The sequence below is a fragment of the Eucyclogobius newberryi genome, unplaced genomic scaffold, assembly GCF_026437365.1.
Source record: "Eucyclogobius newberryi isolate DKJ021-1_F unplaced genomic scaffold, fEucNew1.0.hap1 SCAF_7, whole genome shotgun sequence".
Classification (NCBI taxonomy): Eukaryota; Metazoa; Chordata; class Actinopteri; order Gobiiformes; family Gobiidae; genus Eucyclogobius; species Eucyclogobius newberryi.
Genome location: NW_027316389.1, coordinates 8,708,597 through 8,732,328, shown reverse-complemented (window position 1 = coordinate 8,732,328; position 23,732 = coordinate 8,708,597). Strand labels below are relative to the sequence as shown.

The following is a 23,732-nucleotide window of genomic DNA, read 5'->3' as shown; positions in this document are numbered from 1 at the left end:
GAGTATATTCTATGGTAATGTTCTAGGTCTAGACTCTAGTTAACAGTGAGAGGTGTACTGCTTCTAAAAGCATCACTATCTACATACAGTACCTAATGTTCAATGGCACTGATTGGACTCTTAGCATGTTTCCTATTGGCTCTCGGCTCGGCCATGACCAGCGGCGGCGAATGGTTGACGCCATGGACAGAATGCCTGACTTTCTGCCAATAAAATCCAGCTTGTGGTTGAAGAATGGAAGGTAAAATTATACAAAAATTCAAAAAACAAGATTAAAAAAAAAAATCTAAAAAATCATAGTGAACAGCTTTAAAATCTAATGTAAACAAAAACAAAGTTAAAATCACGTGCGCAGGTCTTTGTGTTTTAAGGTTTGGCTGACCTTGCTGCATTTTCACTATTTATTTATGGCTAAAAACGAGAACAAAAACACAAATTAAGGTGTCAAGTGAGGCAAAACGTGAATACAAATCAGACTGTAATAAATACACACACAATCAACAAAAATAAAACAAAAAAGTCATAAAAAAAAAACGAGATACTGCCATTGTTGAAGTGACAACAGCTGGAAAAGAGAGGAGAGAGTGAGAAAACAGGCTTTTTCAACTTTGTTCATCAATTTTTTAAGGCTGCAGCCAAGAGAGCGAGAAGAGACAAGAACTAAAAACATTATATATATATATTTATATATACGTATGCCTATTTTCTTTTAAATTATCATCATCATTAATATGTACCTAGTTGCATTTTTCATTCTTTTATCTTTAAATAATCAGCAGAATCGTCATCATCACCATCGTCATTTCCACAGCAGTGTCAAAGGAACAGGAAGAGAGGGATGAGGGCAGGAAGGGGCGGGGAAAGAGAGAGAGAGAGAGAGCAAGAGGAAGGGGGCGGGGCAGGAGGCGGGGCAGGACGGCCGCGGCTCAGTACAAGCCGCAGCCTCGGAGGTTGTTGGCGATGATGATGTCGGTGACGGCGTCGAACACGACCTGGATGTTCCCCGTGTCCGTGGCGCAGGTCAGGTGACAGTAGATCTCCTTGTTCGGGGAGCGGTTCTTGCTCTCGAATTGTGCTTGGATGTAAGCGGCCGCGTCGTCGTAGGTGTTCGGCCCTGCGCACACGGGAACGCGACGCTGTTAGAACGTGTGCCGGACGACAACGTGACAACGCGGCGTTCCATGTTGTCCAGGACGTGTGGTTTATATGGTCACAGTAGACGTTTCAGTCAGATGGAACGTTAAACACACACGTCCCGTCACTGCAGCGCGTCACATTAACCACAGAGTGAGAACAGACAGATGCTGCTTTATCACACAAACATTTATTCAATTCTAAACTCATTTAAACTTAAAACTACTTGTTAAATCTGTTTTGGCAGCAGCTTTTGCCATCTCATCCCATCAACAATTGATCTAAAACTATGTACGATTACCCATATATAAAGTATACATGTTGATATAAAATACTGATTGTAGTGAAGATGATTATTCTTACGAAACATTGTTTTGTGAAATGATATATATTTTGTAACATTGTTTTATTTTGGTGTTTTGATTTGAAAACCATCATCTAATAAGAACAGAATGAGCTCCTCACGTCTGACTCAATCCTACCACTACAACTGAGGCCTGTCCTTTTAATGAAGGAACACTGTGTGTGTCTGTGTGTGTGTGTGTGGGGGGTGTGTGTGTTGTGTAGGTGTTTATGTGTGTGTGTGTTGAGTGTGTGTGTGTTGAGAGTGTGTGTGTGTGTGTTGTGTAGGTGTGTGTGTGTGTGTGTGGGGGGTGTGTGTGTTGAGTGTGTGTGTGTTGAGAGTGTGTGTGTGTGTGTTGTGTAGGTGTGTGTGTGTGTGTGTGTGGGGTGTGTGTTGTGTAGGTGTTTATGTGTGTGTGTGTGTGTGTGTTGTGTAGGTGTGTGTGTGTTGTGTAGGTGTGTGTGTGTGTGAGTGGTGTGTGTGTGTGTGGGTGTGTGTGGTGTGTGTGGTGTGTGGGTGTGTGTGTGTGGTGTGGGTGTGTGTGTGTGTGTGTGGTGTGTGTGTGTGTGTGGTGTGTGAGTGTGGTGTGTGTGGGTGTGTTGGTGTGTGTGTGTGTGTTGAGAGTGTGTGTGTGTGTTGGGTGTGTGTGTGTGTGTGTTGAGAGTGTGTGTGTGTGTGTGTTGAGAGTGTGTGTGTGTGTGTGGGGTGTGTGTGTGTGTGTTGAGAGTGTGTGTGTGTGTGTTGAGAGTGTGTGTGTGTGTGTTGAGAGTGTGTGTGTGTGTGTGTGGGGGGTGTGTGTGTGTGTGGTGTGTGTTGAGAGTGTGTGTGTGTTTGTTGTGTAGGTGTGTGTGTGTGTTGTGTAGGTGTGTGTGTTGTGTGTGTGTGTGGGGTGTGTGTGTGTGTTGTGTAGGTGTGTGTGTGTGTGTTGTGTAGGTGTGTGTGGGGTGTGTGTGTGTGTGTTGAGAGTGTGTGTGTGTGTAGGTGTGTGTGTGTGTGTGTTGAGAGTGTGTGTGTGTGTGTGTGTCTGTGTGTGTGTGTGTGTCTATATGTGTGTGTGTGTCTATATGTGTGTGTGTGTGTGTGTTGAGAGTGTGTGTGTGCGTGTGTTGTGTAGGTGTGTGTGTGTGTGTGTGTGTGTGTTGAGAGTGTGTGTGTGTTGTGTAGGTGTGTGTGTGTTGAGAGTGTGTGTGTGTGTGTTGTGTAGGTGTGTGTGTGTTGAGAGTGTGTGTGTGTGTTGTGTAGGTGTGTGTGTGTGTGTGTGTAGGTGTGTGTGTGTGTGTGTCTATATGTGTGTGTGTGTGTGTGTCTATATGTGTGTGTGTGTGTTGAGAGTGTGTGTGTGCGTGTGTTGTGTAGGTGTGTGTGTGTGTGTGTTGAGAGTGTGTGTGTGTTGTGTAGGTGTGTGTGTGTGTGTTGAGAAGGTGTGTGTGTGTGTGTGTTGTGTAGGTGTGTGTGTGTGTGTGTTGAGAGTGTGTGTGTGTGTGTGTCCTCAACATCTTGGTTCTGGGAATCCAGTTTAATTATTTCAGATCAAATATTCTGTTCTTCTTGATCTTTAGTGATACAAACATTCTTCAAAAGTTTTCCCCAAAACGTTTGTGGCCAAAGGAAAATGTCAAGGTGAAATGTTCAGATTGATACAAAATGAATGAAGATAATTCTAACTCAACAGACGAGATTAGATTCTTCCCCTTTTCCTTTATATGACACAAGTAAATATGTCCAGATGTTGTGTAGTACTTCCTGTAGTATGTGACATGTTGTGTAGTACTTCCTGTAGTATGCGACATGTGTAGTACTTCCTGTAGTATGTGACATGTTGTGTAGTACTTCCTGTAGTATGCGACATGTTGTGTAGTACTTCCTGTAGTATGTGACATGTTGTGTAGTACTTCCTGTAGTATGTGACATGTTGTGTAGTACTTCCTGTAGTATGCGACATGTTGTGTAGTACTTCCTGTAGTATGCGACATGTTGTGTAGTACTTCCTATAGTATGCGACATGTTGTGTAGTACTTCCTGTAGTATGCGACATGTTGTAGTATGCGACATGTTGTGTAGTACTTCCTGTAGTATGCGACATGTTGTGTAGTACTTCCTGTAGTATGCGACATGTTGTGTAGTACTTCCTGTAGTATGTGACATGTTGTGTAGTACTTCCTGTAGTATGCGACATGTTGTGTAGTACTTCCTGTAGTATGTGACATGTTGTGTAGTACTTCCTGTAGTATGTGACATGTTGTGTAGTACTTCCTGTAGTATGTGACATGTTGTGTAGTACTTCCTGTAGTATGTGACATGTTGTGTAGTACTTCCTGTAGTATGTGACATGTTGTGTAGTACTTCCTGTAGTATGTGACATGTTGTGTAGTACTTCCTGTAGTATGCGACATGTTGTGTAGTACTTCCTGTAGTATGCGACATGTGTAGTACTTCCTGTAGTATGTGACATGTTGTGTAGTACTTCCTGTAGTATGCGACATGTTGTGTAGTACTTCCTGTAGTATGTGACATGTTGTGTAGTACTTCCTGTAGTATGCGACATGTTGTGTAGTACTTCCTGTAGTATGCGACATGTTGTGTAGTACTTCCTGTAGTATGCGACATGTTGTGTAGTACTTCCTGTAGTATGCGACATGTTGTGTAGTACTTCCTGTAGTATGTGACATGTTGTGTAGTACTTCCTGTAGTATGTGACATGTTGTGTAGTACTTCCTGTAGTATGTGACATGTTGTGTAGTACTTCCTGTAGTATGTGACATGTTGTGTAGTACTTCCTGTAGTATGTGACATGTTGTGTAGTACTTCCTGTAGTATGTGACATGTTGTGTAGTACTTCCTGTAGTATGTGACATGTTGTGTAGTACTTCCTGTAGTATGCGACATGTTGTGTAGTACTTCCTGTAGTATGCGACATGTTGTGTAGTACTTCCTGTAGTATGTGACATGTTGTGTAGTACTTCCTGTAGTATGTGACATGTTGTGTAGTACTTCCTGTAGTATGTGACATGTTGTGTAGTACTTCCTGTAGTATGTGACATGTTGTGTAGTACTTCCTGTAGTATGTGACATGTTGTGTAGTACTTCCTGTAGTATGTGACATGTTGTGTAGTACTTCCTGTAGTATGTGACATGTTGTGTAGTACTTCCTGTAGTATGTGACATGTTGTGTAGTACTTCCTGTAGTATGTGACATGTTGTGTAGTACTTCCTGTAGTATGTGACATGTGACTATGTCAGGAGCTCTATAAATATTGATGTAACTTTGCCTGAGGTACTGCAGTGGCCTCAAGTATGTGAGTGCAGCAGGTTTACACTCAGGTTCTGTGCTGGTGTCTTTGTGCTTTTAGAGGTTGTAAAATGACTTTACTATTGTCATGTGACTCACTAAAGCGTTTAAGCTTTGAGGCCTTTAAAGAAGAGGGAGGAGCTTATTGGTTATAGAAGGTGTTATATGTTATATGTGTTTTATTTGAGGGGCATCTTAATGTCCTAAAATGTGATATGATCACAATGAAAACAACTTCACATGAGATTGTTTTAAGGGAAACTTAAATAAGACTTTTGGAGTCATTTCTGCTTCTTCCCTCATTTCTCAGCAAAGCTTCAAATGGACTATTTCCCAAATGTCTGTACCATCTCTTTTCCTAATTCATGCTTATTTAAAAGGAATTATAAAGGATTTTTGGCGCGCAATCTGAGTCTCATTTCCTGGTGGCGTGGACAGCAGAGTAGTTCTCCCACATGTCAATCTTTCCCTGCGTCCTACTGCACACCTGTCCTCCCGGTGAGACAAATTCATCTGGCAGAGCCTGTGAGGACAGAGCCTGTGAGGACAGAGCCCGTGAGGACAGAGCCCGTGAGGACAGAGCCCGTGAGGACAGAGCCTGTGAGGACAGAGCCTGTGAGGACAGAGCCCGTGAGGACAGAGCCCGTGAGGACAGAGCCCGTGAGGACAGAGCCCGTGAGGACAGAGTCTGTGAGGACAGAGTCTGTGAGGACAGAGCCCGTGAGGACAGAGCCCGTGAGGACAGAGTCTGTGAGGACAGAGTCTGTGAGGACAGAGCCCGTGAGGACAGAGCCCGTGAGGACAGAGTCTGTGAGGACAGAGTCTGTGAGGACAGAGCCCGTGAGGACAGAGTCTGTGAGGACAGAGCCCGTGAGGACAGAGCCCGTGAGGACAGAGTCTGTGAGGACAGAGCCCGTGAGGACAGAGTCTGTGAGGACAGAAGAGGATGAAGCGGTGACCAAGTGGGACAATTAAATTAAATTGTGTTTTTAAGTTAGAATTTTTATGTTGCACTGCTTATGTTTGATATGTTTAAAAATGTAAAGAACGTTTGAATTAAAAAATACAGTTGAAAGAACCAAAAACGCAATAAAACGTTTTCTGTTTTACTTTGACATACTTAAGAATGTCTTTTACCCGTTTAATATGAAAGTGACCCCTCCTTCTGTCCTTAGACCCCTCCTTCTGTCCTTAGACCCCTCCTTCTGTCCTTAGACCCCTCCTTCTGTCCTTAGACCCCTCCTTCTGTCCTTAGACCCCTCCTTCTGTCCTTAGACCCCTCCTTCTGTCCTTAGACCCCTCCTTCTGTCCTTAGACCCCTCCTTCTGTCCTTAGACCCCTCCTTCTGTCCTAAGACCCCTCCTTCTGTCCTTAGACCCCTCCTTCTGTCCTAAGACCCCTCCTTCTGCCCTTCTCGACCAGGAAAAACTACAAAAACCTCCTTGGGAAACAGTATAAACCTGGAGGAGTTCCAGAGTGAAGGAGGATCTGACTCTCACAGGTTGAACAGAACAAACCCGCTTCATTATTACAGAGCAATCTTCATTACCATGTTCACCCAGATCCACCACATTTTACCATTTCACTGTTTCTTGTTTTACGTCACTGAAGTCTAAAAGCAGCTTTAACAACAGAAAAAGCCTTGTTGAGAGTGCAACTGGAAGGGCGACAATCATCAGGTCAAAATGAAAGGTTTGGTTATAACGGATCCTCTTTGAAAAATCATTCAGAGTTTGAGCCGAGCAGCAGCAGCAATTCTGATATTTCTTGTAAATGATTTAGTCTTGACTAGTATATTTAGTCAGACCACCTGCTACTGCATAATGCTGTTCCTTTAAAGGGAAATTATAGATAATTCTAATTGTTATTGTGTCCTACAGACACTTCATGGCTTTTTCCATAAAATCATATGGTTTTAGTTGCAACAGGAAGGACTTAAGTTCTGTTGTTTATTTGTATTGAGGAATATACATGAACCTAACCATAACCTTTACCAGGTTTTAGCTCAAGTGCTAATTCCCACGACAGTCCCTGGGCAGGCTTATGTCATTAACCTGTTGTCGTCTGATGTGGCACCTCCTGATGAACAAAGGAACACGGCCAATGGGAACACGGGCTACGTAATCGACACAGAATTCTTAAAAGTGTTTCTCTTTTATAAACTGGAGTCAATTATGGTTCATTTGCAAAGGGTATTCGATTACTACACATTAAACGCAAACAAACAAGTTTGGAGGTTAGACTATAAAGCGCAATTATGCCACAAAAAGGACAAGGCTGCGATTAAGAACTGTTGACTCATCTTTATGCTAATTCAGCCTGTTTCCAAAAAGAACGCCTGCTTTTGTCCCGTGTTTCCCATTTTGTAGCAAAATAAACTCAAGTCTGCATCACGGCCCTCTCACTCCCGGGGTTGAACGTCTGCCATAATTGGATTTTGGTCGCAAACTGTCACACTGCATTGTGGGAAAACCAATTAAGTGCACCTGCGAGGTCACAGGGTCCGCTGCGTGTGTGGTGTTGATGGTGTTTTTCACCTGTATATTCGGGGAAACAGATGCTGAGCGCAGACTTCTTGATCTTCTCTGCAAACAGGTCCTTCTTGTTGAGGAAGAGGATGATAGAGGTGTCGATGAAGAACTTGTTGTTGCAGATGGAGTCGAACAGCATCAAGGACTCGTGCATGCGATTCTGAAGAAGAAGAAGAAGATATATTAGGCTACGATGACCGACTGATGCATTTTAAACTAACATATTCACAGGATGGATCACGCAGACGTCCAGTTATGATCGATAAACTGAAGCTTAAAAGATGAAAAAGGAAGTGTTTTGTGTCATTTTGACTCCAGGGCAGCGGTGTCCAAACTGTCACTGGAGAACTGTTTTCATGATGCTAAAAAGACAAACTCGAGTTCAATCAAAAGGAAAATACTCCATCCTCGATATCACAAAGATAATAAAAAACTCTCTTTATAGGTAAAGGTTTTAAGCACTGGACTGACATTTTAAACACAAAATAATAGTTAATTCTTGATTAAACACTGGTCTTATTTTAGTTCTGACAAAGCTCAATACAAACTTCAAACTGTTCACGAACTTTGACCTGTTATTGTGATTTATTCTTTTTTATACGGATACTTGTTTAAATGAGTATCTAGTTATGATACTAGTTTTGGTATAGATACTTTTGAAATTTTAGAATATCTTGAAACAATTTTTAACAGATACAACTTGGAGGAGATTAAAATAGCACAAATGATACGTATAAACTTTGTACTTTGTTTGAGCCCAGATTTAGTCCTGGTGATATTCAGGTTTAGTCCCAATTTTGATGCTGCATGTGTGTGTGTTTCATATATATCAGTCTTGATCTTTGGACAGCGCTGCTCTAAAGCTTCAGGAATCACATTGAATACAGTACATACAGTAAATACAGTACATACAGTGAATACAGTACATACAGTGAATACAGTACATACAGTACATACAGTACATATACAGAATACACAGCAATCCAGGATGGAGAGAAAAACACTGGGAAATGAGTCATAGTAATCTCAAATATAATAATGCACGTCGTAAAACACAATATGAAAGGTGGAATAAGACACAAAATCCCATTGAACAGCTGAAAGATCCCGGCAAAATGTGTGATTTCATTATGCAGCGATGCGTGTATCTGTACAGTAGTAGTAGCAATAACAAAAGACAACATTATAAAGATTTAGAGAGAAACAGTTGGAATGTGTAGAATAATAATGAGCCAGAGCAGTCAGGATTTGCATGTGTCGCTTTATTCTAATAATAAATCTTAATAAATTATCACAGCAAAGAAGGAGGAACAGTGTACAGTGCTCGATATCCCCCTTTTACACACAACTTATGTACAGTATGGACAAAACAAACATGGCTGCTACTGACACATTTCAAACATGAGGGATTGTTCTTGCAATAGTTACAGAAAACAATGGTCTTTAAACAGCCTTTTCACTTTGACACCAGTTCATTATGTCGCACGTGCCCCAGACAACAGCAATATAACTGCAAAGAAAATCAATTCAGATCAAACTGATCGATGGCATTTTGAATTGTTTTTGGCATTCACGAGTACAGGGACACACCCAGTCTTAAGTCTCCAGTCTGACCATTTAGCACTGGACAGTGGGAGAAGAATGTATCATAAATTGACAGTAAAAAATGTATTTCTGCATTCATTTGGGTTTTCATTCTGGGTATTATTTAACCATCGTTTCACAACAATTCAAATGCCAAATATTGCATGCGTATTACAATATTGTGTATTAGCGTTTAAATTCATTCTGAATGCATTTCTAAAGCAAGAGAGAAAGAATAGATGAGAGATCATAGAGAGATGATCAAATGACTTTTCAAAAACAGTGTTTGTATAATTGTCACAACTTAAGTTAAACCAATGATTTGTGGGTGTTTGTCACATAGACATGAGTTAGAATACATGTTTTCACTATTTCATATCACATTATTTCAATATCAGTAAACTTGAAATCCAGAAATTGTGGATTTAAGGCACAATCTATGCTAAAAAGCCTAAATGACACAGTATTTACTTTGCCTGGCCTGTGGTGGCAGTTTTGATTGAGACAGATTAGTCTTTGGATAAGTATAGATCTGTATGAATTAAATATTATATGTGCTTTTTACAAATGCGTCTCCTACAATAGTAATGAGCTCACAGCAGCTCCAGCGGGACATCCATCACTAACATGTTACATAACACACACTCCAGCATCCACACGCACACTCCAGCATCCACACGCACACTCCAGCATCCACACGCACACTCCAGCATCCACACACACACTCCAGCATCCACACGCACACTCCAGCATCCACACACACACTCCAGCATCCACACACACACTCCAGCATCCACACGCACACTCCAGCATCCACACACACACTCCAGCATCCACACGCACACTCCAGCATCCACACGCACACTCCAGCATCCACACACACACTCCAGCATCCACACGCACACTCCAGCATCCACACACACACTCCAGCATCCACACGCACACTCCAGCATCCACACACACACTCCAGCATCCACACGCACACTCCAGCATCCACACACACACTCCAGCATCCACACGCACACTCCAGCATCCACACGCACACTCCAGCATCCACACGCACACTCCAGCATCCACACGCACACTCCAGCATCCAAACACACACACTCCAGCATCCACACACACACTCCAGCATCCACACACACACACACACACTCCAGCATCCGCACACGCACACTCCAGCATCCGCACACGCACACTCCAGCATCCACACGCACACTCCAGCATCCACACGCACACTCCAGCATCCACACACACACACTCCAGCATCCACACGCACACTCCAGCATCCACACACACACTCCAGCATCCACACACACACTCCAGCATCCACACGCACACTCCAGCATCCAAACACACACACTCCAGCATCCGCACACACACTCCAGCATCCACACACACACTCCAGCATCCACACGCACACTCCAGCATCCACACGCACACTCCAGCATCCACACGCACACTCCAGCATCCACACACACACTCCAGCATCCACACGCACACTCCAGCATCCACACGCACACTCCAGCATCCACACGCACACTCCAGCATCCACACGCACACTCCAGCATCCACACACACACTCCAGCATCCACACGCACACTCCAGCATCCACACACACGCACACTCCAGCATCCACACGCACACTCCAGCATCCACACACACACTCCAGCATCCACACGCACACTCCAGCATCCACACGCACACTCCAGCATCCACACACACACTCCAGCATCCACACGCACACTCCAGCATCCACACACACGCACACTCCAGCATCCACACGCACACTCCAGCATCCACACACACACTCCAGCATCCACACGCACACTCCAGCATCCACACACACACTCCAGCATCCGCACACGCACACTCCAGCATCCACACGCACACTCCAGCATCCACACGCACACTCCAGCATCCGCACATTTTTATTTTAATATTCAACAAAGCCTGAAGATCGACCTATAGATCTAAACGATTGTATCATTGAGTTTGATTCATATTAAACAGGTTTATCCATAATTAAGCTGTAGAAACACAGTCTAGGCTTTTATTAATAACCTGATATTGTTTATCAAATACAAATGTGCAATATAAAAGTCGAGTGTTTTGAAAATAAAATATACTGGCTACAACTACGCAAATGATAGAAGATTGAGGTTAACTCTCCTCCTGCTTCTTGCCTTGACTCTCTCTCCTCCTGCTTCTTGCCTTGACTCTCCTCCTCCTGCTTCTTGCCTTGACTCTCCTCCTCCTGCTTCTTGCCTTGACTCTCTCTCCTCCTGCTTCTTGCCTTGACTCTCTCTCCTCCTGCTTCTTGCCTTGACTCTCCTCCTCCTGCTTCTTGCCTTGACTCTCTCCTCCTCCTCCTCCTGCTTCTTGCCTTGACTCTCTCTCCTCCTGCTTCTTGCCTTGACTCTCTCTCCTCCTGCTTCTTGCCTTGACTCTCTCTCCTCCTGCTTCTTGCCTTGACTCTCTCCTCCTCCTCCTGCTTCTTGCCTTGACTCTCCTCCTCCTGCTTCTTGCCTTGACTCTCCTCCTCCTGCTTCTTGCCTTGACTCTCTCTCCTCCTGCTTCTTGCCTTGACTCTCCTCCTCCTGCTTCTTGCCTTGACTCTCTCTCCTCCTGCTTCTTGCCTTGACTCTCTCCTCCTCCTCCTGCTTCTTGCCTTGACTCTCCTCCTCCTGCTTCTTGCCTTGACTCTCCTCCTCCTGCTTCTTGCCTTGACTCTCCTCCTCCTGCTTCTTGCCTTGACTCTCCTCCTCCTGCTTCTTGCCTTGACTCTCTCTCCTCCTGCTTCTTGCCTTGACTCTCTCTCCTCCTCCTCCTGCTTCTTGCCTTGACTCTCTCCTCCTCCTCCTGCTTCTTGCCTTGACTCTCTCTCCTCCTGCTTCTTGCCTTGACTCTCTCTCCTCCTGCTTCTTGCCTTGACTCTCTCTCCTCCTGCTTCTTGCCTTGACTCTCTCTCCTCCTGCTTCTTGCCTTGACTCTCTCCTCCGCCTCCTGCTTCTTGCCTTGACTCTCCTCCTCCTGCTTCTTGCCTTGACTCTCTCTCCTCCTGCTTCTTGCCTTGACTCTCTCCTCCTCCTCCTGCTTCTTGCCTTGACTCTCTCCTCCTCCTCCTGCTTCTTGCCTTGACTCTCCTCCTCCTGCTTCTTGCCTTGACTCTCCTCCTCCTGCTTCTTGCCTTGACTCTCCTCCTCCTGCTTCTTGCCTTGACTCTCCTCCTCCTGCTTCTTGCCTTGACTCTCTCTCCTCCTGCTTCTTGCCTTGACTCTCCTCCTCCTGCTTCTTGCCTTGACTCTCCTCCTCCTGCTTCTTGCCTTGACTCTCTCTCCTCCTGCTTCTTGCCTTGACTCTCTCCTCCTCCTCCTGCTTCTTGCCTTGACTCTCCTCCTCCTGCTTCTTGCCTTGACTCTCCTCCTCCTGCTTCTTGCCTTGACTCTCCTCCTCCTCCTGCTTCTTGCCTTGACTCTCTCCTCCTCCTCCTGCTTCTTGCCTTGACTCTCTCTCCTCCTCCTCCTGCTTCTTGCCTTGACTCTCTCTCCTCCTGCTTCTTGCCTTGACTCTCTCTCCTCCTGCTTCTTGCCTTGACTCTCTCTCCTCCTGCTTCTTGCCTTGACTCTCTCTCCTCCTGCTTCTTGCCTTGACTCTCTCTCCTCCTGCTTCTTGCCTTGACTCTCTCTCCTCCTGCTTCTTGCCTTGACTCTCTCTCCTCCTGCTTCTTGCCTTGACTCTCTCTCCTCCTGCTTCTTGCCTTGACTCTCTCTCCTCCTGCTTCTTGCCTTGACTCTCTCTCCTCCTGCTTCTTGCCTTGACTCTCTCTCCTCCTGCTTCTTGCCTTGACTCTCTCTCCTCCTGCTTCTTGCCTTGACTCTCTCTCCTCCTGCTTCTTGCCTTGACTCTCTCTCCTCCTGCTTCTTGCCTTGACTCTCTCTCCTCCTGCTTCTTGCCTTGACTCTCTCTCCTCCTGCTGCTTCTTGCCTTGACTCTCTCTCCTCCTGCTGCTTCTTGCCTTGACTCTCTCTCCTCCTGCTTCTTGCCTTGACTCTCTCTCCTCCTGCTTCTTGCCTTGACTCTCTCTCCTCCTGCTGCTTCTTGCCTTGACTCTCTCTCCTCCTGCTGCTTCTTGCCTTGACTCTCTCTCCTCCTGCTTCTTGCCTTGACTCTCTCTCCTCCTGCTTCTTGCCTTGACTCTCTCTCCTCCTGCTTCTTGCCTTGACTCTCTCTCCTCCTGCTTCTTGCCTTGACTCTCTCTCCTCCTGCTTCTTGCCTTGACTCTCTCTCCTCCTGCTTCTTGCCTTGACTCTCTCTCCTCCTGCTTCTTGCCTTGACTCTCTCTCCTCCTGCTGCTTCTTGCCTTGACTCTCTCTCCTCCTGCTTCTTGCCTTGACTCTCTCTCCTCCTGCTGCTTCTTGCCTTGACTCTCTCTCCTCCTGCTGCTTCTTGCCTTGACTCTCTCCTCCTGCTTCTTGCCTTGACTCTCTCCTCCTCCTGCTGCTTCTTGCTCCTCACTGCCTCTGAGATCGACTGATGGATTGCGATGGACGTATTGGGCACCTCTGACTTATAGAAACAATGTTGGCAGTTCTGTATAAAAATATAAGAATGTCATTTATCTTACAGATAAATCTTACTTATCTGTACATTCATTACAGAAATTTTACACTGCATAATAAATTGATATACTCCACTTCTTAAAATAATGTCTGACATTCAATCAGCAGAAATTCTTCATATGCCCAGGGTTTAAGATTCAACCTTCCAGTTGTACATAAGTGTTATGAAACCCTGGAGCGGGAGGAGGAGTCAAAGCCAGGTTCCAACAGGATGTAGAGAGCCCATTACAGCTGTTAGAAAACACAGAGGAAAGTCTCAGGAGGCCAGACGATATAACAGAATGTTTCTATAATTTGGGCTAAAGCAAAATAAGCATAAGAGAGGTTAATTTAAATATCTCAAGGCCAAAATAATATGATTAACCATGAGGCTAATGCACTTTGAAATGCAGCTCGGTGTAACAGCTCCATCTTGAGCACAATGTGTACAACAGAATAAAGAAGACGCTGCTCTGTGCCGCGGGGTTAATGTGGTCACCAAACATGTTGGAAGACAAAGCTCTGCCCTGAAGCACCTCCTTTCAGCTCACTGAGGACTGGAGCTGGTCAACTCTGGAGATGCTGCTCACACATCACTGCTGGAGAACAGGAACCAGAAAAAGTTTTTCCCTTAGCAACTAAACGCTCAATGGATGCAAAAAAATGAAATCATAGCAAATATTTATGCAATGCACTCTTGAAGCAAATTGCAGTCTAATAACATACATTTCAATTAAAAAAATGAGGATGATGAAGTTATCTTAACAGACCTTCAATGTTTTTTTCCACATTCCCATAAAAACAAAAGCGAGTCTCATTAGAGGCAAAGGGCCTGTAGTACTTGACGTGATAAGTAAGGTGTTGTGACATTTCCAAACCCCACTGGGGCATCAGTCTGTCAGCACATGTGCAAAAGGGTAGACAGGTGTCTTCTGGGTAATTCATCCGCAGATACCTTTTCCCTCACAACACCCACGGGCCAGCTCTGCTCCTCACGTGAAATGCCACGCAGAGACGGGCCTTTGGTGGACGCTCTGCACACAGTGGTCATCTGGAGGTGCCACAGATAAACATGCACCACGTCCTTTCTTTTATGAATGAAGGATATCAGATATTTCAGATCTTTAAACGGATACAATTTCCCAGATCCATGCCCAAAACAAATCGTTTCTTTGTTGCCAATACTGACCTTTATTTACGGTTACACTGCCAAGAGATTAAGAAAAAGCTTGTGTGAATATGATCTTGTGGATTTATTGCAAACAATCTGAAAACATAAATGCGAGATGAATTCCTTATGTTTGTCTCCAGTGTGACACAATCTGACCACCGGCGGTCGGCTCCAGATGGGAATACGTGTCTTTCAATCACAACAAACACAAATCATGTCTTCTGGCCCCGCCCCCTGCACCCATCACAAAACGCTCGCTCAGCACAAAACCCTGCACTCCATCTGAAAGTAAAAGCCCAGACCTGACACTTCCGTCCAGATTATATACAAACATGCCACAGGCTCAGGGAGAATCAATACTTGATGCATCGTTTGAGTGATTTTGTTGTAGAATGATGCTTTGTGCTGCATATCAAAGGCAAAGAATATAATAGAGTGAATCATTTCTATCCAATAGAATAGACCATAAAATATTATAAAACTATAACTTAAAGAGCATTTAAGAGGTTGTAGTACTTATTTCACTAAAACATTTTTGTTTTCGTGTTACTTCCTGGTTGGGGGTAATAGAGGTCATTCCGTAACTGTTACCTAGCAACCATACTATAAACAGAGGGCAAAGCTAGACTCATTTTCTGGTTTAACTGGTCCCAGAATGGAATTTTGTGCATTAATGACAAAAGACAGAAGGATTCTTGTTTAGAACTCAGCTCTAACTGTAATTTTCAACTTTTTTTCTGATTTTTGTTCCCTCAAAAACTGCCACTTGACTAATTTAAAACTGTAATCAATATTTACCACAGAAACGCGGTAATTTGCATGGTCAAGGCAACAAAATGCTACATACACGCAGAAGATTGTACAGGACCCGATCATCTGGACCACAGACTGTTCTCCCGGCTCCTCCCATCAGGAGGCGTGACACTCGACTCAAGGTTAAACCTGAGGATGAGGAGGAGCTTCTACCTGGAGGTTATAAGAGCAGCTCACTCCCAACACTCTTCTCTAATATAAAGAGCACTGTTTGTATTGCTGGTTTGTATCCGTTCACTGAAAGGCACAAAAACATCTCACTACGGTCCATATTTTGCTGTATACATGACGAATAAACTTGAAATGAAATAAGTGGGACACCTGACTGCATGAATACATTAAGCAGGATTATCACTTGTCACAACACATTTGATAATTCGCTCGTCTCATTGGTTCAGTGTATTGAGATATTAGATACATTTCTCAAGGCGAGAGTGATAAGATGAAGTGTGAGCGTGAGCGGCTAAAGAACAGTCTGTAGCTTTGATAATACGCTGAGAATGACGTTTTATGACATCACAAGTTCATCTGTATGCTATGTGTCATCGAGTCGCAGCTATTAATAAAATACTGGACATAAATTATAAAATATTTGCAATAGAAGGGGATTAACGAACTCAATGTTGGGAAATTCTTACGTTGGACACATGAACTTTAAGTAAGTAAAAAAACAAAATATGGAAACATCCTTGACCTCCAGGCACAACATTGTATTGGACATAGAAGTGTAAAGGGGACGCCGGGCAGCAGGTATCACCCCGTTCCCCTTAAACACAAGTATGCTGATTAGCTGAAGCCAGGCTGCGTCATTAATACAGGCCACACCCCCTCAAATTATTAGCTATGATGACATCAGTAACTGCATCGAAGACAAACTGTATATTATCGGTGTCAGTGGCACAGGTGACTTGGGAGTAGACCTCTTTGTGTGGGGACTTGTTCTTGCTTTCGTACTGAGATTTGATGTATGAGATTCCGTCCAAGTAAGTCTCGGGACCTGGAGAGAAGAGAAGAGAATATGTAACTACACAAACACATGAGGTCTAAATGAAGCTGACGCTCTTTATCAGTGCGGTGTCCTACACTCCGCCATCAGCACTATTTACTGTGATATTTTCCTGAAAACATAACCTTTAGCTTTCTTGCTCAGCACACTTTCTGCTGACGTGCTCGGGCTGTGCAGCGGGCCGTGCAGCGGGCTGTGCAGCCAGCACAGATGGAATGAATGATACACATTTACAGAACGGAGGTGGCAGCGCTCTGACCAATGAAATGTTGATACAGACGGTGTCTTTTGTCATGTAAGCAGATTGTACATTAAAACATAGATAAGATCTGATTCAGTTTGACTAACCAATCAGAATAATAAGCGTAAACTAACAACAAGCGACCTGCCAGTTCACTGAAATATTCTAATACATAATACTCAATTTGCCTAGTTCTGCTCATACCTGGGGTATTATTATCTGCAATATAATAAATAATAATGCTCCCTGGATTTTTTAAATAGTTATTCAGTATCATGCGTATTATTTAGCAAATTAATTGTAAAGCAAATGAGGCATCTTTAAAGCACATCCTGCTACAACACATAAACCATCAATACATTTTCACATCAATAGTCAACCATATTTAGAAACATTTTTTAGCTAATGAGAACATAATTCACACAAATAAACTGACTCATCTCACTGAGTCAACTGCTTTGGCACAAGGCCATCGTTCTGAATCACTTTTAACAATGTTAGAAATACCGTGTGTAAATTGCCAATGAGCAGTTTCTGCCCTCAGTGTCACTCAATTTAGGGCATGAATCCAGTTTGTGCTTTCTATTTCTCTACTTTGGACTTGCAGGGTCTCACTTTCACACAGTCAGCGGCATTTTTACCATATTTCACACTTTCTTCCATCTCTGTAGCTGCTCTGTGGATGCCTTGACTAATTCACAGCCTGATTCCACCGTTTCATTCATAGTTTCAGAACTGGAAATGATTTGCACCTCATCTCCCATTGTCTCAAGTCATTCATTTCCATTTTGTGAATACTTTGAATTCTTATTTCTCAACAGAAATGGCTTAAATTTAACACGATCTCTGAATAGAGTATTCTATTGTGCTGGAGAAAAACTCAAAAGAGCGACGTAGTCTTTGGCAAATAGAAATAAAAAGTGCATCTAGTGAAACTGCTCTGTCAGAGTGTAGAAACCACACTGCGGTCTTTGTACCGGAGTACTCGGGGAAGCAGATGGAGAGTGGAGACTTGACGATCTTCTTCTCAAACAGGTCCTTCTTGTTGAGGAAGAGGATGATGGAGGTGTCCTTAAACCACTTGTTGTTACAGATGGAGTCAAAGAGCTTCATAGACTCGTGCATGCGATTCTGTGATGAAAAGGCAGAAATCAGTGCTCTCAAACGCACATTCATATAGTATATTTGCATAATTGGTAAGCACCCATCAATTAATCCGTTTAGACAGAGATGATTGACAGAAATGGGTGATTAATATCAGGATTTAGATAATATTGACCAGACTCTAGCTTAAATTCATAATAATAAAATGATCATTGCGCACAAATTAGAATCAAGAAGTCATAATAACGTTAAAATGAAATGAAACGGAAGCATGAATGTACTGTATGGTGTGTTTTAAGAGTTATTAGTACACAGTGTGCTCCCCGTGAGGAGTATAAGCCATGCATTTTGAAGCTGCGAGCCTCTTCCCATGTCCTGAACCCACTAACTATTGGCAACTTGCAATTATTCTGTAATTATTGCAGCAGCAGGTGCCTGGAAGCGCTTTCACTGGCACTGTGGTTAAATTGTAGTTACTCTTCTCAACATGCCACTTTGTAACGGTCACAAAACATGATTTTTCTGCACTTAATTCAATGTTGTTACATGCAGAACCTTAGTTAGCATAATCATCATTCATTTATTATTATGATAGCTGCTCGTAATAGTCCCACGTAAAAAAATAATGCAGACAATTAATTGAAATGATCAAACTGAATTACAAAAGTGCCAAGCAGTTTCTTCAACCATTCGCATAGATGAGAAAACAACATGCATAAGCAGTCATACAGCACATACATCTATGGGGAGTGTTCGTACCTGCCTGTGGGCGGAGTATCTGCAGGAGATCTGACTGCTGATTGGTTAGAGAAGGCAGTCGGAGGCGAGAGTGACAGGAGGAGCGCAAGGAGCCAGAGATGCTGCCGGGCAGAGCTTAGAGCGTGAACAGAAAATGCAAGGAGGACCTCGGCTACACCGTGAACCAGATGTCCTTTTGTGTGTGTGTGTGTGTGTGTGTGCGCGCCTGTGTGTGTGTGTCTGTGTGTACGCCTGTGTGTGTGTGTGTGTGTGCGCGCCTGTGTGTGTGTGTGCCTGTGTGTGTGTGTGTGTGCGCGCGCCTGTGTGTGTGTGTGTGTGTGTGCGCGCCTGTGTGTGTGTGTCTGTGTGTACGCCTGTGTGTGTGTGTGTGTGTGCGCCTGTGTGTGTGTGTGTGTGTGCGCGCCTGTGTGTGTGTGTGCCTGTGTGTGTGTGTGTGTGCGCGCGCCTGTGTGTGTGTGTGTGTGTGTGCGCGCCTGTGTGTGTGTGTGTGTGTGTGTGTGCGCGCCTGTGTGTGTGTGTGTGTGTCTGTGTGTGTGTGTGTGCCTGTGTGTGTGTGTGTGTGCGCGCGCCTGTGTGTGTGTGTGTGTGTGTGTGCGCGCCTGTGTGTGTGTGTGTGTGTGTGTGTGCGCGCCTGTGTGTGTGTGTGTGTGTCTGTGTGAGTATATGTGTACGTCCACGTGACACATGTGGACCCCTGACCCCAAAGAACATGGACAGTAAAGAGATGTAAAATACTGTGTTCAAAGAGAGAAAACATGATGTAAGCGGTCTGAATTGAAGAAGAGTCACAAAGCAGTAAAAGTGTGCATTTTGTGCTTGTTCAGCCCTTATTTCTCCATTGTATTTGGTCCATCAGTAATTGGCCAAAACCGACAACAGCCAACATCTGTAGTTTGCAGTATTTCAATAATGATTTGCATATGTAAATTCAACTGCACGCATGTTTACATCAGCTGGCACACGATTTCATTTATCACACCCACATTTATGAGATGATAGTGGGTATAATGTGTTTTCATGGAAACCAAATTGTAACATACACTGAATGTTGGGGGATTTTATCAGAGCTTTGAATTTGCCTCTGGCAGAAGAGTTCTATGAGTTTTCATATGTCGGTCGATACAAAGCCAGTTATGGGGCATCAACTAAATGGACCTGGTGTGTGCTATATATAAAGTGTGAGAAAGACATTAGAGTAGATCTAATCACATAGCACACATTGCAACATACATCATTCACATTTCATATAAAAAAATGACGGGGGTACATTACCACAAAGGATTAGTGAGATGGCAAAATTTATGGCAATGTAATTAAATCTAGTGCAATGAGCCACCCCAACTAAGGAGTGTGTAATTATCAGCACTAAAATGAGGGGGTGTTCATTTCAAAGCCGAACGTGCACTGCTTTCACTTTGCCAAAAGCGCTGTGTGCAGTCGACAGGTCTGGTGCCACTGATAGAGGACGTGGGAGCCGTTCAGAAACATTTGGTTGTTTGTCGGGTAATTAAAACTCCCACATAAGTGTTTGTTCAATTACAAATGTAACTGTTTGTTTGACTGTCTCTCAGAGGAAAACCAAGGCAATAAAGCTGATGCTGAGGGGACAGACAGGTTTAATGTAGTAATAAAAATTGTATAAATACATTGGTAAAATTAGGAACATTTGTTGAAGATCTTTGTTCTGTAAAACATGAGTGCATACAGCTGAAAAACTGCTCCTCTGAAGTGCCTGGCAGCTGTAGGAGAATTTCATTGTGCAGCCAGTGTAGTTCCAGTGCAGTTCCAGCTCGTGTGGAGGTGTGGTATGATGGATATCTCCTCTCCTTATGTGACGCTCCTGTGGTGCGCCCAGCACAGAGGGGCGCGTCATGACATCTGCATAAATAGAGCCGCTCCTGAACACCTTTTCCCAGTCCAAACTCCCACAAGACGTTCAAGACTTAAAAATAGCAGCTAGTCCTATAACATTTAAATTTGATTGTTATATTTTGTACCCTTGAACAGCAGAAGGTGGTGCTCATAGCACTGAGCATCTGTGGTTCATAGAACCATGGTCACATCCTTCATTTTTGTTTTAAGGTCATAGTAGGAGGTTTCATTGGACTGTTTTGCCTGCATAAATGCACTTCTCAGAACTCGACCCAATGATTTGCAAATAGCAGACAGAAACTGTTTACAACCAATGTGATATGCGGACTTGATTTGCATGATACACATAATGCCTTTTGACTGTGTTCAAAGTGTACGCAAAGTTTAAGCTCAGGGATACACGAACCTGAAAAGTGGAACTGCAAACACATCCTGAAACCTGGTCAACATGTGTGTGTATTTACCCATTTGTAAGATTCAAAGACGTAGACACCTTTCAAAGTGAATGTGTGAACACCATTACATTTACATTTGTAGTCAGTTACACACATGTCAAAAAGCAACACATACGGGATTCCACATCATGAAAGAGCTCAGGATATTTATTTAAAACTGGGGGAAAAGGGGCAGTGAAGACTAATGATCGAGTATAAGTACAAGTACAAGTACAAGTACAAGTACACCTACCGTGGTCTCGTCCTCGTGCAGCACCTGATCGTATCCACTGAGCGCCACACAGAAAATGATGGCCGTCACGTCTTCAAAACAGTGGATCCACTTCTTCCTCTCTGACCTCTGACCTCCGACGTCAAACAGCCTAAAGACAGAGAAGTGACAAACGGGTACATTTTTAGTTTGAAACGCATCAAAGGAAACGGTCCATCCCCTGTAATGGGTTTTATGACGTCTAACATAAGGATGCTAAGAAGCGCTTCTCTTAAAGACATTCTATGCTATCGTCTATTAAATATAGTTATAATCTATGGCAAAAATATTGATCTCAGATAACATAATAAGAAAAAAACAAGTCCGCTGACTTCCGGTTGAAAACTGCAGAGCTGCAAACGTCAGCGTGTCCAGGCCATGCTAACCGCCTCCACTACATTTCACGGTAGTCATTTTTTTTTTTTTTTTTTTCATTTGAGCCAAAATGCTGCTGAATCTAACAACACGCATCACATCACACAGTCAACAATCAGTGGTTAAATTGTCTTAAATCTCTTTCATCTTTGAGTGTGCTTTACAGAACTCATAGTTTTTTTTTAGTTTTGCCTTATTTCCACCTGTTCTTCTTTAAAAGCAAAAGTTAAATCAAAATGAATAAATTGTTTGAATTTTAGGTTTGAATATGTGTCTGATTTCCACGTTTAGAGTCCAAGAGTGTATGTAATGGACTATAAATTGACTAGAAAAACACAGCAGCCTCTCACTCGTTGCCGTGCTGCCAGTAATAGCAATCGAGCCGCCTGACAACATTTAGGCTTTCAAAAAAGTCAAGCACGCCCAGTTTACCACCTTCTCAGCTGTGAAAGCAACAGACTGCGACACACTCTCCCCTCTGTTCAATTCATGTGCATTTTAACGCACCCAAACGATAAAGCACGAGAGAAATGAGAACGGCCGAGTTTGTGGTATTTAGGGGAAGTGAATTCCATCATCGTCCTGCACATCTACAGACCTCTCTATGGCAAAATCACATTCCCTTTTGAAGGCGCAGAAGTAAGACGGACAGAGGGGTTTGTCACTCACCTGAAGTGGAGGTTTTTGAAGGTAAAATGTGTCTCGACGATCCCTGTGGTCTTGACCCGGGTTCTCAGGATGTCCTGCTCTGTGGGCTGGTAGTCGGCCGCTCCAATTCGATCTAGACTGTCTAAGTAGCTGCAGACACAGACAACAGAGATACAGTGTTGAGAGCCTCGGATGAGAGTTTAAACTAAATATTAGACGGCAGTTTTCCTGACATGAGTAAATGTAAAAATGCTTTGTGCTATTTACCTTCGTGTTTACAAAACTAGGAAGAACCAAGACACTGCTTGGATCAAAAGGGTCATTTTTACTGACCTCTTGAGGCAGGAGAAAGTATATGACAATGGTTCTTTTCTCAGTTTAAAGGTCTAATTGATATTAAACACTTAATACTTTGGTGTGTGGAAGTATTCGTTGGCTGGTGGAGGCAGTGTGTGAAAAAAGTAGCATTTCTACAATACCATTGGCCTCCCCATAAATATACCATGATAACATTTCATACTGCGAGAGCCCTCATCTCCTGATGCTGAAACCAAGTCTGTCTGTATACACTGCTATATATACAGTATATATATATATAGAGTTATATATAAAGCACATTTGAAGAACCTGGAGAATATTATCAAAGTGTGGATGGAGTGGTCCAGATGTGAGTTTATTCAGGCCAGAATAACCCTCCCAGGACGGATTCTTGTCACTTCCCTGCAGCTATTGGCAGAGCAACTTAGATATGCATAATACTACCACCAACTGAGATCAAGCAAACGCTGCCCCAAGACCAAGGAACACACTAAGAAATCCAAATGATGACGCTGGACACTTCACTGTCCTCACATCTTGGACTCAAAATATATTAGCTAAAGTGAGAGGGCTGGGTATATTTGCGAGTGTTAAGTGCATAACTCTGCAATTTACAATAAATTACCATGATTTACAAGTATCACAATACACATCCCTGTATTCTTTGGCGTTATTACATATTGCCAAAAAGTCAGACACAAAATGCTAAAAACTGTTTTTTCACACAATTACTGGTGGCAATTGGTGTTGGAAAAGCGAAAATTTTGTATTCTGTTTATTAAAAAAGATGTTTGTAGTGTCTAAATAGCATAGATTTGAATGTAAACCCATGCTTACATTGCATAAAAATGTGACAGTACTGCGCTGGATTATTTGATTGGTGCAGCGTTTGTTTTGGTCCTTTTCCGGTTAGTGTAACGCAAACTTTTCTGCGTCAGACGCACTGGCCAGTTTGGACACGTGTCTAAAGCGGCCAGAGCGTCCAGGACACACATCCACATTGACTTTGGACGTGAAGTCTGAACAAGGCGAAGCGAATGTGCAGCTGCAGCAAACCAATCACCCAGACTCCTGCAGTATTGTTCTGTAGACATGCCACTTCCAGCCACGCTTCAGCAGCATCAACTGGCTTAGTGGGATATATTTCTGAACAATGTCAATCTAGTTTAAATCCCACAGTGATTATTTATTCTATTGGTCGATGGTTACCTTAATTACCTCGACTTTACGCCACTGCA

At 43.5% G+C, this 23,732-nt stretch overlaps 1 protein-coding gene across 2 annotated transcripts in view; it reads right to left on the bottom strand.

The window, feature by feature from the left end:
* Window positions 1-626: 626 nt before the first annotated feature.
* Window positions 627-23,732, bottom strand: part of LOC140349565 (guanine nucleotide-binding protein G(o) subunit alpha) — an 89,311-nt gene continuing 66,205 nt past the window's right edge. The window contains exons 5-8 of one of the 2 annotated variants that reach the window (XM_072435949.1): window positions 22,198-22,326; window positions 21,136-21,265; window positions 7,304-7,457; window positions 627-1,114 (exon numbers count right to left, since the gene is read on the bottom strand). In XM_072435949.1, coding sequence (XP_072292050.1) covers window positions 927-1,114; window positions 7,304-7,457; window positions 21,136-21,265; window positions 22,198-22,326 — 601 coding nt within the window. In that variant the 3' untranslated portion in view covers window positions 627-926. Of the gene's footprint in view, window positions 1,115-7,303; window positions 7,458-16,222; window positions 16,464-17,690; window positions 17,845-21,135; window positions 21,266-22,197; window positions 22,327-23,732 lie in introns of those variants that run through there. The other variant, XM_072435950.1, reaches the window with a different exon arrangement.